Raw genomic sequence first — 16,699 nt, 5'->3', positions numbered from 1 at the left:
TTTAATTTATGTGTACCTTTCTCTATGTTATAATATAATATAATGTTACGTAACACAACATAAATAACAAAACATAGAAGAACAGGTCTCCAATTTTTTTTTCATTTTGTCTTTTAATATTTTTGACTGTTCTTTTAACGTACTATAACTCCTGAGTTTGTTAAGTTCTTCAGTTTTATATCCCATACTATATCATAATTTGCCATTTTATATTATATTATATTGTGTTATGTTTAGTTATGTTATGTTTAGTTATGTTATGTTATGTTATGTTATGTTATGTTATGTTATGTTATGTTATGTTGAAAAAACATAACATCAGCCAAAATTTTTAAAAAAACTCCAATTTTTTTGAAAATCCAGACCGGAAGTACGAACACGCCCACTTCATGTGTCTTACTCTGAAAGGTCTGACCGGATGTGGTGTTGTTATGGATCTGTCTCTAGCTTGACGGTTGGTCCTCCACTCTGTGTGTCTCTGAATGAATGACATCATGCGGGCTGCTGTTGGTCTCCATCTGCGACATGACACCTCCAGACACTAACGGTGAGACGGTCATTATAACATCTACCCGTTAAACCGGTAAAGAGCGGCTCGTTAACGGTTAGACGTTTAATAACGACCCAACGACTGTTTCTCTGTTAGCTAGCAAGCTAACATTAGCATCAGAGCTAGCAGCCAGGTAGAGCTAACGATGCTAACGATGCTAATAATGCTAAAGATGCTAATGATGCTAATAATGCTAAAGATGCTAATGATGCTAATAATGCTAACGATGCTAAAGATGCTAATGATGCTAAAGATGCTGATGATGCTAACGATGCTAACGATGCTAAAGATGCTGATGATGCTAACGATGCTAACGATGCTAAAGATGCTGATGATGCTAAAGATGGTGAAGATGGAGAGAGGGATATTTACCTGTTACTTGGTTTATTAAATGGACTATGAAGAGGAAACATGTTTGTTTAATGTTTGTGTGGAGAAACACCTGCTCAGGTAACCTGCTGGCAATACAAGTTGTCCTCTTTGGCTTAATAATCAAATCAATGTGCTGCTACATGATGTTATCTTTGATTATACAGTAATATATACCAACTAATTTATACATAAGTTTGTTATTTTGATGTTTTTGTTCTTTCCTTCAATAATGGCTATTTTAACAGACATAAAACAGCATAATTAACATTTGAGGTAGTTTTGGCCCCAAAAGAAGTAGAATTAAATGATTATTTAGTCGATGTCCCAACTGTGTTGCATGACAGGGAATGAAATTACCACCTTTCATTCACGTTGGGAAATCAAATCAAATCAATATGCTGCTACATGATGTTATCTTTGATTACACTGTAGGGAATATTATACCAACTAATGTATACACACAACCGTTCAAAAGTTTGTAATCAGCTGTTGTATTGATGTTTTTCTTCTTTCCTTCAATAATGGCTATTTTAACAGACATAAAACAGTATAAATCAGTGCAAATGTATTACGGAGTATTAGGGCCACATTGAAGGAAAAAAATCTGAGATATCCAGAATAAAGTCATAATATTACGAGGAAAAAAAGTCGTATTATTACGAGAATAAAGTCATAACTTTACGAGAAAAAAGTCATAATATTACAAGAATAAAGTCATAACTTTACAAGAAAAAAGTCGTAATATTACGAGAATAAAGTCATAACTTTATGAGAAAAAAGTCATAATATTACAAGAATAAAGTCATAACTTTACGAGAAAAAAGTCGTAACATTACGAGAATAAGTCATAACTTTACAAGAAAAAAAGAAAATAACACGTAAAATTACTACTTTATAATATTATGACTTTATTCTCATAATATTATGACTTTTTTTCTCGTAAACCTATGACTTTATTCACAATATCTCAAATTTTTTTTTTTCTCAATGTGGCCCTTACACTCCGTCGTACCATAGACCTACAACAATTATCAATAAAAATGAAAATGTAAACAAAAAACAGTTATTCATTTCCATTTTTAAAAATCCCTAGGGAGCAACTGGAGAGAGGCTAAAGAGCCGCATGAGGTTAAGGTTGCTGACCCCTGCTCTAGACTAACCTTCTGTTTCTATTGTGAAGTTTGGAGAAGAGCTTTTCTAAAGCAACACACCTGTTAATTCCAGTTTGTTATAGACTGCATTATTGTGCTCTTGACACTGAAACAGGAAGCTGTTCTAATTTAATTCTGCCCACATTTTGATGCTCCAGTTTCTTTCACCAATGACTGGTGATGTCTTCTATTCTTATTGAACTGTTGCTCAGAGGGATCTGTGTCTCTCTCTGCCCTTTCAGTTGTCAGTCTGGTTCAACCACTGTACAGTGTTTTGTTCTCCATGTACAAAACAAACCCTTCATACAAAACGACATCTAGGCTATTTGGAAAGGGGACTTTTTACATCCTAAAAGATCAAAAGACGCTCAGAAATATAAAGTAACTTTCTCAGCCATCCGACTGGACCGAATCAAGCTGTTGTGGCAGCAGATTTCATGTGAGAAAATGATACGGGGGAATATTTGGCATTTTTTGCTCAATAAATGACTAATTGATTAATTGATTGTCAAAATAGTTGCCAATTATATTTCTGTTAATTGACAAATTGATTAATCAACTTACTTTTCTTTACTAATCAATCAGTTAATTGTTTAGTCTATAACAATTCAGAAAAATGTCGGTTCCCAGAGCTCAAGAAGACGTGTTTCAATTGACAGTCTGAAACCCAAACAGTTTACAATGATATAAAGAATAAACTTAGATATACATTTTTGCTTTTAAAAAAATTAAAGGAATAATAAATTCTCAAAATATTTTTTTGTGTATTGACTAATTGCTTCGTTGTGTAATTGTTTCTTCTCTGCGTTCCAGGTGTTGAGTGATGCAGCAGAAGTTGTGTTCCAGAGGTTCTGGTTCTTTCCTCTTGGAGAGGAACGGCCAGGCCTGCGGCGCCGTCACCGTCACCTCCTGCGACCTCCCCTTCCGCTGCCCCCGCTGTGGCGAACAGGAGCGCTTCCGCAGCCTGTCTTCGCTCCGCGCCCACCTGGAGTACCGCCACTCGTACCGCTCTCCGGACGTGACCACCGGCGGCTTCAGCATCACCGGCAAGCTCCCTGACCCGTTGACGGCGGCGATCCCCTGGCACGACATGAGCCTCCCGACCCGCAGGGGCCTGCAGGGCGCGGGGCGGCCACCTCACGTCCGCTCCCTCAGTGACAGCAGAGACAGCGGGTACCTCCATTCCTACAGGTCTGTGAGGAGACGCACCCAGAGTGTCGGGGTGGGGACGCAGGCTGAGGAAGAGGAGGATGACGATGAGGAAGAAGATGAGGAGGAATTTGGGACAGATGATGAAGGAGAAGAGGAGGAGGACGAAGGTGAAGAGAGAGATGGAGGTAGAAATGAGGAGGACATCAAAATGGCTATCAAAAAGTCAGACGCATGCTGCCATCACCTCAACCACCATCACCTCCCGTTCCCTCTTCCAGCCCCTCTTGGTCCCCCGCCAGACCCGGACCTGGACTTAGACCTGGACCTGGTCGGTGCGTTCAGATTTACGTACTTACTTTACTTTTCAGAACAGAGTTATATTGTTATAAAACTTATTTGTGAGAGGAAATGAATATATTGTATGGGGACATTTCAAACATAGTTCAGGAAGTGGTTCAGAGATCAATAATCATGATTACAGTATCAGTAACAGTAGTCATGGTTACCGCCGCAGTAACTCGTCTCCTTTGCTGTAACCACCAGAGCAGAACGCGTACTCTGGTTTGGAGACGGCAGCAGCCTCGGCCGCGGTGCGCCGACGACTGGCCAGCATCCTGCGGGCGGCCGACAGCACCATGCAGCGCCGGCTGGCCAAGGTGAGCACGGAGCTCGCCCAGACCGACACGGAGCTCCTGTGTGAGCGCGCCCACTCGCAGCACCTGGCCCAGGAGAGGCAGGAAGTTGCAGACAGGGAGAGGTCGCTGAGCCGGCAAGTGGACGTGGCTGTTATGGTGATCGCCGCGCTGAGGGAGCAGCTCAACGCCTCAGAGAACGAGCTGGAGAGACGAGAGAGGTAAACAGGCAACACAGGTGTCTGCATATGTATTAACAGTAGTTCAAAGCCTTTAGTGTCTCCAGAGGGAGCTGTATGAAGTCTGATAAATGTCCTCAAGTGATGTCACTTGGGTCAGCGGCGGTTGGGACTGAAGACTACAAGTTTGAAAATGAAAAAAATCTGGAGGTGTGAAATTACAGAGAAGTGAGATTACCAGACCTCTGTAGTCCGCTGCTCATCTCTGCTGCAGGTTAAAGGCTCCAGGCTACATAGCTGCTCACTGAACCAGCCCGAGGTGAAATGCACATTCATTCGAGTGCTGTACTTAAATATAATTTTTATTTTCCAGGGAGGTGATAACCATCCAGAAGTTTCTGGAAGCGGCGGCTCGACAGGAGACATGCGGTAAAGTTCGAATCCAGCGCTTCATCGAGAATCTGCTGAGACGCATCGCTCTGGCCGAGAGACTGGTGGAGTATTACCAGGTCAACGGCAGCCCGCAGCAGTGCAACCACTACAAGGTACAACACCAGTGGTGGAATGTCAAACAAGTACATTTACTCAAGTAATTTGCACAAGTATTTCCATGTTATGCTACTTTATACTTCTACTCCACTACATAGCTACAGTAAATAAATACATACCATTGACAGGGTTTGTTCTATATGAGTACTTTTACTTTTGATACTTTTAAGTACGTTTTTCTGATGGTACTTAATATTTTGAATGCATATGAATACTATGTATTTTCTGCTTGTTAATGCTCAGTGACTTAAACTTTGACTTTTTTGTGTCCTCATCAGTACCAGCAGCCAAATGATAATGGTCCTCACAGAATCACTAAAAGCAGGTGAGTACCTGCACATTGGCTCATATGATGTTGTACACACTGTTGTAACTCAAACATGGGTCAAAGGTAGATTTAATAATAATCTGTAGCACTGATCCCGGGACAGTTAGGGCCGGGTCACACCACAACTTTTGACGGTCAAATTCTGTGGAAAACTAAAGTGTTCATAATGTATTTATTCATTCTAGAAGCCAAGCATGTAATATTATACTATGAAAACAAAAAACAGAAAGTTCAGCAGACTGTCAATTTATTAATTTATTAATTCCATTAATTCACATCCATATAGCCAAGTTCTTGAGGTCTCGCTCATCGTTTGAACCTTTCAGGTTTGAATTTAGGGAGTAGTCTGATTGAATTATAAACAGTAAGAAATGTGCTCATATAGTTAATATGTTTCAGGATTTTTTTAAAGAAATCTATTGCCTACCTTTTCTGTTAAGTTTTTATTTTTATTATTGTCTTTTCTTTACCATAATGTCCTGCTACCATGAGGGTGGAGTCATGCCTGTGGTGTTAACCTTATTTTATCCATGTTTGTTTTGTCTTAATGTCACATGTTGTAAATGTTGACTTCTATAATAAAGACACAAACTATGATGATAATAATAATATAATAATAATAATGATAATTAAGACACTCATTGAAAGCTCTTTTGCAACTTTGGTTAAACCTTTTTTTGTATATCTAGTCTTGTTTACATTCACTACAACCTCCTTCCCACCTCCTGTGCTCATTTGTTCATAAATGACTTTTCCAGGTCAGCGGGAGGTCAGCTGTCCTCGTCTGGTCTCCATGACAACAGAAGCCGCTCCTCCTCGCAGTTCAGCGGCCGTCCTCTGTTCTCCAAAGCGGGCGGCGGGGAGCGAGACCGGGAGCGGGAGCACCGGGAGCGTCTGGCCCAGTCGTCCAGGCTTTTCTGCCGACCGGAACACAGAGACGACATCTGGAACCACCAGCGCCGCCGGTCCGCCGGGTACGAGGCGTAGAACTGTAGAGAAACACCGGGGGAGAGGGGCTGTCAGCCGGTAAAACTTAATTTAACAATGACTTTATTCCAGTGTGTTAACCTATGGAAAAGTACAGCAAGGTCACGTTCACACCAAGCTTCTGTGGAGCAGTTGATCTTAACGCTCCTTCAGTATAATTCTTCCTTTAAAGGTGCAATGTGTAAGATGAACTACCGTCATCAGCAGAATGTGAAGAGGTTACAGCGCTGACGTTATGTTAAAGATGTCTGTGTGTTGTGTTGCAGAGATATCCACTGAAATGAGCATGCTAACCAGCTAGCCCCGGCCCGTCCTGTCTCGTAATAGAGAGGCGATAGTGAGTCACTGTAGCGTCCAGTCTGCCCTCATGAGAGGACGGAGAAGTAGAGCTGTCCCGAGGGCTTGTCAGTCACGTTGAAGGTACGTTTTGATAGTTTGTTTAAAGGATTGAATCCAAATGGCGTCGATATGTGGTTTTGATGGGGCAGTTTTCTTGCTACTATGGTCTCGCTAAAACTGAGCTAAGCAAATGTAAACTATAGGCCGACGCCACATTTGAAGATTATGTGTGTGGACCCAGTAGTAGGGATGTCACGGTGAGGACATTTTCCCACCGGTTAATAAACTCATGACAGCACCGGTGTTACCGATTACGACATTTTATCCACCTGATGACGCTGCGCCACGCATACCGGCTGTGACCGCTCCGTCCTTAACATTATGGGTCCTTCATAGCATTGGGTTTAAATCTGAAATATCGCCAAATAGGCGCTTTTGATTTTCGCTTTGACACCAAATCCTCCACCATCGTCTTGTCTGTCAACTCTCTCTCGTCCCGTATGTGTGATATCTGACTCCTGCTACTCTGATCTGAGACTCCGTGCGGAGCAGACACTTTCATTTTCGGTCTGTAGTGTCCGTCGTCTGACTATGTATTGATAACACGGCGCTGATATGTGAAAATTAATTAAATTTGTTTTATTTCTATAGAAAAAAAGCGGCGGTGGGCAAGTAATGCAATCAGTGTATGCCTGAACACCGTGTAACACCAGTAACACCGACTACCGCGGTAAGCCTACCGAGTAGTAGAGGTGAAATGCTGCCCCCTGTTTGTTTGGAGCATGTGGCTACATGTTACACATTGCACCTTTAAAACACTACACTTACACTTCAGTAAATGTAATTATATCTGGACTGATGCCCTTATTAAGCTAGAAGGGCACAGACGGGTCTTTATGCTAAATAAATATTATATATATATATATTAAAATATCATTTTGACATGGAAATGTTTGCAAATTTAGACAAAATGTAAATGACTTTCCTGCATACATTTTACAGGATGTTCAAAAATGGGGAAACGTTATCAGTTATTGGTATAAGGATTTAAAAAAAAAAAAAAAAATTAAGTTTAAAAAAGAGGGTACAATATGTATTTTTCCTTCCAAATGTTATCAGTCTGATTAACAATTCCCAGAAAAACACATTTTCTTTTTCCTTCAGCACTTTACTTTAGTATTATGTAAAATCATTTTGCATATATTACATTAAATGTTTGTATAGCGTGATTGGATACAATTGCTCCTCCTGAATGATGCAATTTATATTAAATTATTTTTTATAAATCAAGAGATAAGATTACACTAAAGTGTAAATCAAGAACTCTTTTGTAGATGTCAGCTGCTCGGCTTCAGGCAGTCTGATCCCTAATGAGAGAATACATACAAAATGCACATCACAGGAACTATTACTGCGTAACAGGGTTTAAGAACATAATGCAATAATTAATATTACTGCATGACCACATTGCCATCACATTGCATTCAAGTATTTCCAGCTCTGTGTTATTGAATATTTTGTACTTTTCCATAGATTACTATACTGAAATAGACGATTGTGAAGTGTTACACTGGGTGCTTTTTCAGCGGGACGTAAGAGTGGGTGAACTTTCAGTATTCAAACGTATCAATTAATGACAGCTTCTAGTCTTTTGTCTCATTTGTCAGCACAAATCACAATAATTAGTGCAGTATAATTAACCTCGGTCTTTAGTGATACCTACTTTCTGAATCCTCTCCTCCGTATTTTAGAGAAACTTCAGGTAAAAACGTGCTTTTGTATTCATCTACTGATTTTAGGATTTAATTACAGTTGATCGTGGAAACAAGTTGTTGAATTGTGAAGAAGGTGGAATGAGGATGAATAGTTCCCGGTGACGTCGATGACACGTCCTCTCCTCTGGTTGAACCTTTACATCCCGGCCTGGTTCCCCCCCTAAAACAACTGCCCTTCAGTCCAGTTATCTGATCTCTGTCTGTGCTTTTGAGGCCAAATGGTAGCGTTGAATCCCTCCACATGTTGAAGCAGTGCACACGGGGCTGTAGTAAAGGGAGATGCTGGAGTTTATTAAGAGTTTGGATGATGCAAAAGCTTATGGAATGGATTAAACAAGGTCTTCTAATATAAACTGCAAATGTTAGCATGTCTGGCTAGCTCATTATCTACAGTAATAACCTCGAGATATTTCATACGCCAAGGAGCAGTTCATACTAAGTTAGTTTGTGTTGTTGCAGGTCAAAAACATCCACTGTGTCGGAGCCGGCCCCGGATGCTATCAGAGTTTAGGCTTTTTGTTGGCTTTTGGAATCGTTTACATACTAAGATTGTTATCCGAGATAGTGTTTACTCTCGTAATGTTATGAGTGAAAACATACAGTTTGAAAATAAGTTGTAATCTAAGCAGCCGGTACAAACTTAAATGAATTTTTTCATCATAATTACACCACTACGACTAAGCTATGCGACTGTTTTAAAGGTGCTCTATACTATGTCCAGAGCATTAATATAGCAGCAAACAACTATTTGCTATGTAAAGATATAGATGAGTAAAGTCTCCCTGAGCAGAGAATGAAGTCACTCTCCCTCTGTGTGTGTTGTAATCAGAGCCTCTCCATGCTTTATTGACAGCGCATGTGAGCGTGCCCCACAGGCTAGCTCACGGCCGCCGCTCTGCACTGCTCTCATACGGCGGTTACAGGTGATAACGTCGTTACGACCGACGGCGCCGTTGCGGGTTAACACTGTTAGCTCTATCAGCAGCGTTGCCATTGTTTTCGCTGTTAGCGCTGTTAGCACTGTTAGCTACGAGACGCCGGCGACATGTTTAGAGCCATGCAGAGGCAATAGAAATGCTCCGTTTAGCACCTTTTAACTGGTTAAGTGGCACCTTTTACCTGGGAGCTGTTAGCTTTAGCCACAGTCTTTTCATATGGTATCATGTATGTAGCCGTCAAGTGCATATTTAAGACCCCTTTTACAAGATTCTCATTTTAAAACAAGAAAAACAGTTTAGTTAGATTTGATTTAGTTTTGAATGTGTGCCTCTTTTTTCAACATTTCATAACAGATACAATTGTCAGCTGTACCTATTCATCTTTTAATAGATTTTAAAAACGTATACCTAATTGTTAGCTGTATATATACTGGTACTTCATAATCTAATCTGTACAGGAACATTATTTTGTAATTGAGCTGTCGTTACGTACCGCCCCTCGCAGCACTGATTTGGTTTGTAAAGCACAGACAGGAGTTTGATGACACCAGACCTGGGTCAAATATACTCTGCATTTCATTATTGGCTTTTGTTTTGAGGAGGCTTCAAACAGCAGATGGGTGGTTCACTACATCAGGACCCAGTTCAGACACTGTCTGATAACTGTACATAGAGAGAAAAAAAGTTAGATATGTTGACTTGGAAATACTTTATTGTGATATTTATTTTGTTTCTGGCAGTCGTGGTCCTGTGTAGCCAATCACACCCATCAACCTGTTATCTCACGTTTACCCACTTTTTGTTTTGTATATATTCCGCCTTCCCTCTTTGTGCGTCCACTATGTGTTAGCCTAGCTTAGCATAAAGACTGGAGAGCTCCATCAAAGGTGAAAACAAACACGACTTTCAAGCAAAGCTATCTGATCGAGCCACCAATTAATTAATTAAGGGGACAGCTGGTCAATTAGTGTTGTTGTTAAAAAAACACATTTTGGGGGGGACTTCAGGGGCTCACCCAGAGATGTGGGCCTTTTAATATATTATCATATTTGCTGATATATATCATAGTTAATAAGTCGATCATATGTTTTGTTTGTAAAATCAAATTAACTAACGCTTTAAAATAAATGTAGTGAAGTAAAGAATACAATATTTCCCTCTGAGATGTAGTGGAGTCAAAGTATAAAGTGGAATAAAATGGAAATACTCAAGTAAAGTACCTCAAAATTGTACTTATATTAATTGAGTAAATAGTTACTTTCCACCACTGATAACATCAGATTTATTCTTTTATTATACAAAGTAGAGCATGTCAATAAAACGTGTTTGGAAGGTGTTTTTGTGACTCTTGGTGGAGCCAGTCAGTTCCAGTCTTTGAGCTGAAAGCTTTGGAAAACTGCATATTTTTCCCTCCAAGAGAAGCCATGTACATGCAGGTAGAGTTTGTCCCAGTGTCTGGAGGACACCACACATATAACGAATGTACTCCTGAGTTAATGTATAGCTCACGCTGAAGAGATGCCGTGTTTTAAGACCTGACTTTTGTCTCGCCGTTCAGGGCTTAAACTCGCACTCATTCACACAGAAACGGGTGGAGATTCTCCGATCACAAAATGAATGACGTCGTATCAACGCTTTCATCCAAAGTGACTTACAGTGCCGTGAATGCATACAGTACATTTGCAGTATACTAAAAAATTCCTTTTCTCTGCATCATCCTGTACGATCTGTTTACACCTCATTTTTGCACTCATCCAATGATAAGAATGTAAATGTAAAAGACGGTATTCGGTGTAAAATGTATCCTTGCTGTCGTTGGTTTAGGTTTCGTTGACGGTGTTAATAGATATTTTGTATACAAAGCTATTATGTGTCGTCGAGTGGGAGTAGTAGTCCTACAGAACTTTAACTTGGCAGAACATTTATCTGGGTCACAAACCTGAACCCGTCTTTTTTTCCCTGAAATTAAGTTTGACTCTCTTCTAATGTTTTATTTCATTTTCTTGATGTTTCAAGTTAGTTTGTCTTATTTGAATTTGTAATTTGCATTCATGCAAAGTCTTACATTTTTTGGATCATGGATCGAGCTTACAGGCACGCTTTTCAAAGACCCGACTAGAAGTTGTGTTAATCATAATTTAATCCAAATTTATTGGAAGTTGCCAGTTTTTCTAAGCCAAATAATGTACTGTGTTTTTCCATCAGTTTAACAAACCAGTCAGCCAGATTGATCTATTACAGTTTCAGTAATACCCGATACCATATCTTGAATATTACTGTTTAACGGTCTAAAAGACATTATAGCCATCAGCTGTTTTAATGGCTTCATGGGCCCTAAACGCTGAGAGTAAACCTGAGTTTTGTCAGGTTTACTCTCCACTGCTTCTTACCGCATTAAAACCTGATACATTTGGACAAATTGTATTCCAGAGATCCATTGTGTGATCAGACTTCTGAGTCCTTTAGCCCCTTTGTGAATTAAGGCACTGATGAGCTAACCCCAAATGTTACTGCTGCTGTCAATTAAAAACACAACAATTCTTAGTTTCATGTGATTATGCACTAATGAAAACATTAACTGTGTCCAAAATCATTCACTCATTCACTACTCACTATCCAGGGAGTTCTATGTAGAGTTATATTTAGAGGACTACAGTATATAGTGAGCTCATTGGCAAAATGAAACAACACTTTCGGCACACTACTACTGGTAGGCCATCCATAATAAACACCGGCATGTATTTTTGTGTGTGTTATAAATACATATTTAAGTTATTTTGTTGAGTTGTCTCTTAGCGAAATCCTCTGAGTGAATTTAAGTTAAGAGTAAAGCGGTGATGCGCTGCCATCTGCCGTTGTGGCAAGCGTATATTTCCAAAATGAATAAATACAAAGTACTTTGTGGCCGTTTGTGTTGTGATGCTCTGCTCACATTAAATACATTTAATTGGCGCCACAGCTCATGGATTTGTCTCAATCGCGCCGTTCTCTCTCCTCTCGTCTATCTGCCAATTTTTTTCCTTCAGCGCAATGCATGATGGTATATAGTGCTCGGTTAGTGACCATCGTTGTCCACTACTTTTCACAATACATTGTGGGATATACTTTGAGTCCACTATATGGGGTATAATAATTCTCACTATACAGTTGAACAGCACTACAATATGGCAAACTCACTATATAGTGAGTAGTGAGTGATTTGGACACAGCCTACAGTTATGAATATTATGTCATTTCTGATAATAGATCCCCAACACACTGTACCTTTAAATGCATCTGTGAGGTCACTTCACTTCTGATTGCAGCGTTTCTATTAACATGACCTGAAACATTTTTAGTCCTGTAAAACCTTGAATAATCACTGAAACTGAACTTGTGTTTTTTTTTATGCAAACAGCAGCATAACTCTTGAAAGACGTGTGTGTAAAGGAGCATGTGCAGTGCTTCAGGTGTGTACTGCTTCCTGTTGTAGCGCTCAGTCATTGGAAAGGTGGTGGAAGATGCATGAGGCAGCCCAACTACTACTACTACTACTACTACTACTACTATAACTACATATGTAGCTATTGTGTTACTGTGAAAGCATGCTTCATATGTAGCAAAAAAAAGCAAAGTACTTATACTGTTATCTTGTACTACTATGTGTACTTTTGTAGCAGAGCGAGGTCTATTTTAATGGTACAGTATTCGAAGGAAAGTTGCACTAAACCAACCGAGAGCACTTAGCTTGGAGCTGTTGGGTTTCATATGAAGGGAGTGTCGTAAACTGGACAATCAGCAGGAAAAGTCTGGAAAATAAATTTTATTACTTCTGTGTTTTGAAATGTTTTGGGGGGAAATGTGCTCTGAAACGAGAGAAGAGAGAGAGAGAGAGAGAGAGAGAGAAAGAAAGAAGCTTGAGAAGTGGATGAAAACATAACCGAACAAGTATTATAACTGCAGTTAATGTTAGTTTGACACTACTACCTTTCTTGCCGTGCGTCGGTAGAGATTAAAGTTAGTTTTATGTTGTGTAAAAAAAACTGTTTCCGCGCCAAGTTGGATATCCTTGAGTTCATCACGTTTGTCTGTAGGGATTTCGTTTGCAGAAGTAATCTCTAGTTTTGTGCCTTCACTGAGAAACTCTGTTGTCTGTATAACACTGTGCAAAATGCAATACTGTGAAGAACTGGAATACTTTTTATGTTGAAACTTGTCGGTCTATGTGATAACCATCGAAGATTAAAGAACAAACATGACACCGAGATTATTACCGTTTTTATTTAAGTGTTTTGGATTTTGTTGCAAAATTATCACTAAAAATAAAAGTCATCTTTACATGTCATTGGTAAAGTCTAACACAATGAATACAAAAAAACTCAAAATGTTTGTGTAGTTTAACCTTTAATTTGTTATTTATGTGTGTTTTATCGTTGTGTAACTGACACAGTCTTCTGTATGTTGTTGAATTTCATTCAAGGCAGTTTAATTTTCAATTTGTATTCCCCCATTTACATCTCACAAGAAAGAAATCTGAATAAACTGAATGGAATTAGATGAAACCAGGGGATTTGTTTATCTACTATTATCCTAAAATAGTGAGCAGAGGAAGTCGGCATAAATGCTAAACAATGTAGCGGGGCAGTTAAGCATAACAATTGTGCATTTTGTGTTAAAAAACAACACATCTGGCACAGATGTAGGTTTATATGTTGTGAAAAGATACAGATATCGAGGCGCTGCAAATTTGGCTCAGATTTTAAGGTCACTGCAAAAATAAAACATTGTTGTATGAACCTGATTCGCTTACCTAAACTAAACAGTTCTCATGTGACTAAAAAATACCCTTAAAAAATAAAGAGTGGAAAAAACTAAATTGTCTATGATCTTCTGCCATCTGATCTCATTAGCTTGAACACACCTTGGAAATCATCAAGAGTCATAAAATCAGTTTTCTGCAACATTTTAGAATATTAAGCGCATTTAATAAATGTCTGCCACAGCCTCAGGGGCCACATTTGCAGCGCCTCGATATCTATATCTTTTCATAACATATAAACCTACATCTGTGCCAAATGTGTTGCTTTTATCGCAAAATGCACAATTGTTATGAATATTTCAGCTTAGCCGCCCTACTAACGTTGAAGTCCAAATGTTAGTGGTCGTCTATAATTTGTCAATTTTTTATCCCATGTTTTATTTTCTATTAAAATAGTAGATACATTTATATAACCGCTGATTCCAGAAGAGTAATATAATACTGTTTGTTGTTTTTGAGTGTGATGTTGGGATTAGATTGATTTTCTTGGCCTCAAGTTGAATTTGAAGAAACTTTGCTCAACAAAGAAACTGTTAAGAATTTATCACAACAACATGGAAAAGGAAAACACTGAAGTACTATTTGCTGTAACTTAGACCTGTATTCAATTGCTTTGTTGCAGTACTCACAAATGGCCACTTGATGTCACTCCTGCTAAAGGAAGGCAGAGGCTTCACTGCTCACTGAGTGGGTTGCATCAGGATTGCCTCAACATGACTTATTCTTCTTATATAATTGATTTCCAACATTTCCCAGAATGCCCTTTTTGTGCCCATCTGTTGTGAATACTTTACATTATGTTGACCACTTTACAAAGCACATCATCGGTTCTTATCCATGCTAGGGGTGTAGCTTTAAGGAGGGCGATGTCGGGCTGTTGGTCGGTCAGTTTGTGCATCACTTTGGTCCAAACATTCACATCCACTTTACGCCGTGATTGTTCAGATGTGTGGAGGTGAGAAAGGAGCCAGAGTTTGAGCTTCTCTCTCAGCTCTCTTTTTTCATTCTTTACACAACTATTTCTGTCACTTTTCCTGCGAACAACCGAGTGCAACAGTATGAATGTCTTCCAGAAGAGACGCTCTGAAAACGTGCTCCGTTATCCCCACATTTAAACTATATTGCATCTGATGAGAGATGTGGTCTTTAATTTAGGGAACGCACAGCAGTTATGTTTACAGTGATACAAAAATGTTGTTTCTATGAGTCAAAGGTATCATGTGGTGTGTAACGGCGTGAGGGCATCCACATTTTTCATTTGTGATGATGATGAAAAAGCACAAACAAACAAACACACCCACACACACACAGACACACACACAGACATACACAGAAACCCACATGATGATGATGATGACGGCAATAATGTCTCCACAATAGGCTATACTTACCATCAGCTGATAATATGACACATGCACATATGTTTGCATCGTTTGTATTTGTGAACTAATAAATAACAAGAAATTTAAATATTTGTAACATTCCCGTGTACAAATATCTTGGTTTAATTTGATTTATTGCAGTTAAATTTTGATTTTGAGTGTAAAAATGTGATATTATTTCACTTCATGTTAGAATTAGAGCCCAACAAATACTGATATTAATATTCAATTAAAAAACAAACAGATAATGCTCATATTTAATATAACCACATTACAAACCTTTTTGATAAGAATTCCTAAAATGTTATTATTCAAGAGTTTTGACTAAGATACGTACCAAGCGAGACATTTTAAAACAAACTAATAAATATAATACTAACAGCAAATATAACTTTTATATATATTTTAAACAGTTAACATAACTGGAAATTAAATGTAAATTTAAAACAACTATAAACAACTCAAATATAAGAAAATGTTATTAAAGTTGACATAAGGAAAATAAGCTTATTTTAATCAGAACAAAAATAAACTATAATAAATATTAAATTATGTTGTGTATTTGGAGAAGCCTTTATTAAAACATTAAATTATTTTTTGTTTTTTTTCTTCAAACAGCCTTTATGATTTATCTCCATGTACAAGTACCTTTATTTATTTATTTATAAACTATTCTGGTTTAAATAGTATAATATAATAACACATTTTATTATTTATTTATTGGCTTTTTTGGTGCATACTCTCAAATATGGAAGGAACCAGGGATCAGCCACACCTCAGTTTGCCTCCTGGTTAATCTCACCACGCTTGTTGGTGGGTGTGTTTGTGTGGATGCTGCGCGAGAACATAAGGAAGCGATTACCATGACAACACAGTGTTTCTTTCCCTCCCTGGCGTTGGTGACTGTTTCTCAAGTCCAAACTCTCTGAAGCTCGAGGGAAAACACAAATATGTTGGAGTGGTTAAACTCAAGTTTTTATTACAGTCTGGACTTCACTAACACAGCTGCTTTTTCTTTATGTTGGAGCATCCGTCCATCATGATTCATCCTGAGGGGAACATGAAAGTCTGAATCACATTTCATCACAATCTATCCAATAGTTGTTGAAAGACATTTCATTTCTATTATATACTATTATTCAACTATATTATGAAGCTAAAGTGTTCAGATTAAAATGTATTCCTAAAGATTAGTATTGATTTCATGCCAGCAAGCCAGATGTCGATTTGTCCACCAAATGGTTCATTTTCTCAATATTCAAATGCATGACTTTATTTATGTCTTGTTTTCTTTTCTGACCTAGTTCAGCCGACCATCTGTGTATTGGGAAAAGTAGGTGGGAGATGAACTGGAGGGCACGGCAGAATGTTAAATGTCTTGTTATGTTATGGTTCCTAACTGCATAACAGCGTGTCAATAAATACTGCAGGCTGCTGTTGATCTTTCATGGAGAGAGTCAACACGATAACACGACGCTTTGACGTCACACGCCGCTCTCGGTCCGCACGCTTTGGCCGTGAAATCATCGCTTTGACGTCGGACAATCTCACGCAGCCGTTATCAGTC

General features: G+C 38.8%; 1 protein-coding gene across 11 annotated transcripts; it reads left to right on the top strand.

Moving 5' to 3' along the window:
* The first annotated feature begins 412 nt into the window (after positions 1-412).
* Positions 413-13,198, top strand: znf365 (zinc finger protein 365). Of its 11 annotated transcripts, XR_012595325.1 has the most exons (8): positions 413-547; positions 2,887-3,557; positions 3,769-4,078; positions 4,410-4,581; positions 4,864-4,910; positions 5,672-6,320; positions 6,891-6,969; positions 8,052-13,198. XR_012595325.1 is itself a non-coding variant. In XM_074647040.1 (7 exons), the coding sequence occupies exons 2-7, from the start codon at positions 2,897-2,899 to the stop codon at positions 8,053-8,055; spliced, it is 1,410 nt and encodes a 469-aa protein (XP_074503141.1). In that variant the 5' UTR covers positions 413-547; positions 2,887-2,896; the 3' UTR covers positions 8,056-13,198. The 11 variants fall into 11 exon arrangements, 4 of the variants coding, with proteins under 4 accessions (XP_074503141.1, XP_074503138.1, XP_074503140.1 ...); XR_012595328.1 differs by lacking the exon at positions 6,891-6,969 and having other exon boundaries at positions 12,350-13,198; XR_012595327.1 differs by lacking the exon at positions 6,891-6,969 and having other exon boundaries at positions 10,511-13,198.
* Positions 13,199-16,699: the final 3,501 nt, after the last annotated feature.

This window comes from Sebastes fasciatus, chromosome 9 (assembly GCF_043250625.1).
Source record: "Sebastes fasciatus isolate fSebFas1 chromosome 9, fSebFas1.pri, whole genome shotgun sequence".
Classification (NCBI taxonomy): domain Eukaryota; kingdom Metazoa; phylum Chordata; class Actinopteri; order Perciformes; family Sebastidae; genus Sebastes; species Sebastes fasciatus.
This window is presented reverse-complemented; position numbering and strand designations above follow the sequence as displayed.